Raw genomic sequence first — 2,147 nt, forward strand, 5'->3', positions numbered from 1 at the left:
ATGAAGCTAGGGTTCGCGACAACCAGTAATGAAGCAGAGTATGAGGCAGTGATAGCAGGATTGAGAATGGTCGAGGACTTGGGGATGAAGGAACTGACTGTGTATTCTGATTCAAACTTAGTGGTGTGTCAGGCAAATAGAGGGTTCACTGCCCGTTGTCTACGGATGGCGAAGTATTTAGAGGTGTTGCACAAAAGGTCCACCAAGTTTGTGAAGCTCAGATTTGTACACTTGGTTCACGGTAAGAATAGGCATATAGACGCCCTTGCGTACGTGGCTGCAGCCATACCTAGGTCAGAGGAAAGGACAATACGGGTAGGAAGATTGGAGAAACCAAACATAGAGGAGGTGATGGAGGTGTGTCAGATCACGGAAGAAGAAGGGGGATGGATGGATCCCATTAAGTGTTTCTTGGAGAGAAAGGAGGTAACAGATAAGAAAGAAAGAAGAAAGTTGGAACAGACTTCTCAGAGATACATACTGCTGGAAGGCGAACTGTACCGAAAGAACTTCAATGGGCCATTGTTAAAATGCCTAGAGCCGCGGTTAGCCTTAGAGGTACTGGCAGAGATGCATGAAGGGGACTACGGGAGCCATTCAGCTGGAAGGACTATGGCACACCGACTCTTGACGCAGGGCTACTTCTGGCCACACATGAAAAGTGGAGTTCACTAAAAAGTGTGACAATTGTCAGAGATTTTCACAGTTGATATTTGCCCCCGCGGAACCCCCTGCATAATGTCTCAAGTCCGTGGCCTTTTGCTATGTGGGCGATGGATATCGTAGGACCATTGCCCATGGCTAGCGGCAAAAGGAGATATATGCTAGCAGCTATGGACTACTTCACTAAATAGATAGAAGTCGTACCCTTGCAGCAGGTGAAGGAGACGCAGGTGATTAAGTTTTTATGGGAGAACAATATGTCAGTTTGGACTGCCATATTGCATCATTGCGGACAATGGGACACAGTTTATGGGAGCTAAGGTAACCGAGTTTCTATAGGCAAACAAGGTGAAACAGGGGTTCTCGGCACCCTACAACCCCGAGGGCAATGGACAGGCTGAATCTTCCAACAAAACGATAATGAACAACCTTAAGAGGAAGTTGGAAGATAAGAAGGGGGCGTGGGCAGACGAGTTGAACCATGTTTTTAGGCTTATCGAACTACTCATCGGACGACCACCAAAGAGACCCCATTTGCCTTAGCCTATGGCGTTGAGGCCGTGATTCCTTCAGAGATGGTGGCAGGTAAAATGCAAACAAGGTCATGGAGGAGGCTTCTAACTGGAGCATCTTGGTAGGGGATTTGAATTTGGCAGAAGAAAGAAGAGAGTCAGCCCGTATTCAGCTAGAGGAGTATCACAGGCGCTTACAGAGGCAATATAACAAGCGGGTCAAACCGCGGCATTTCCAGATAGGAGACGCAGCTGATTAAGTTTCTAGTACAAAGAAGGAGAAAGATGGGAAGCTGGGTCCAAATTGGGAAGGACCCTACACCGTGGTGGAGGTAGGAGGGGCTGGAACTTACAAGTTAAGAACAATGAAAAGCAAACTGATAGAAAAGCCACGGAACATGAGAATGCTGAAAAGATTTTACAATTGAATGTAACAAAAGTACAAAGCAATGTAATGGAGGTCCAGAGTAAAAGACTATAGCTGTCTCTAAATATATAATACAACGGCCCTTTTGTAAAAAGATATTTTCCTACTATGTATGGTTTCTAAATCAGATTTGGACAGCGATATAGAGGAGTCCCTCGCGGAGCGGTATAAACCCTTTGCGGGCAGGGAATACCAAACGACACATAGGGCAAAGAGAGTGGTCCCCATCAGGCTGCTCATCCCATCTAAAGGAGAGACAGCAGAGGGGACGAGCCCTTCGCTGACAGTAATACCCGAGGGAGTGATAAAACATAAAATTGAATAGTCTACCTACGAAATGAACGAAGAAATCAAAACGTAAGTAAACTAAAACTATCTTATGATGCTTATATTTATCAAAGTTTCCTCTACTCTCAATCCCTTGAGATATAGTGGAGTAAGAGGTTCGTTCCACTCCTAGTGCTCTAGCATGGAATTGTTTTCTAATCTAATTAATCAGTCTTAAGTCAATGAGAGCTTTACGAAGGTGATATACTACGATACTT

At 45.1% G+C, this 2,147-nt stretch overlaps 1 protein-coding gene across 1 annotated transcript; it reads left to right on the top strand.

Annotated features, from left to right (window-relative positions):
- On the top strand, positions 1–675 carry LOC147509959 (uncharacterized). The gene has a single exon (XM_086597963.1). It carries the CDS (start codon positions 1–3, stop codon positions 673–675), a length of 675 nt encoding a protein of 224 aa, XP_086454089.1.
- Positions 676–2,147: the final 1,472 nt, after the last annotated feature.

This window comes from Coptis chinensis, chromosome 3 (assembly GCF_015680905.1).
Source record: "Coptis chinensis isolate HL-2020 chromosome 3, ASM1568090v1, whole genome shotgun sequence".
In the NCBI taxonomy this organism is placed as follows: Eukaryota; Viridiplantae; Streptophyta; class Magnoliopsida; order Ranunculales; family Ranunculaceae; genus Coptis; species Coptis chinensis.

What these genes read in the sequence shown, in the direction of transcription:
- LOC147509959 (XM_086597963.1), top strand. Translation starts at nt 1, where the DNA reads ATGAAGCTAGGGTTCGCGACAACCAGTAATGAAGCAGAGTATGAGGCA.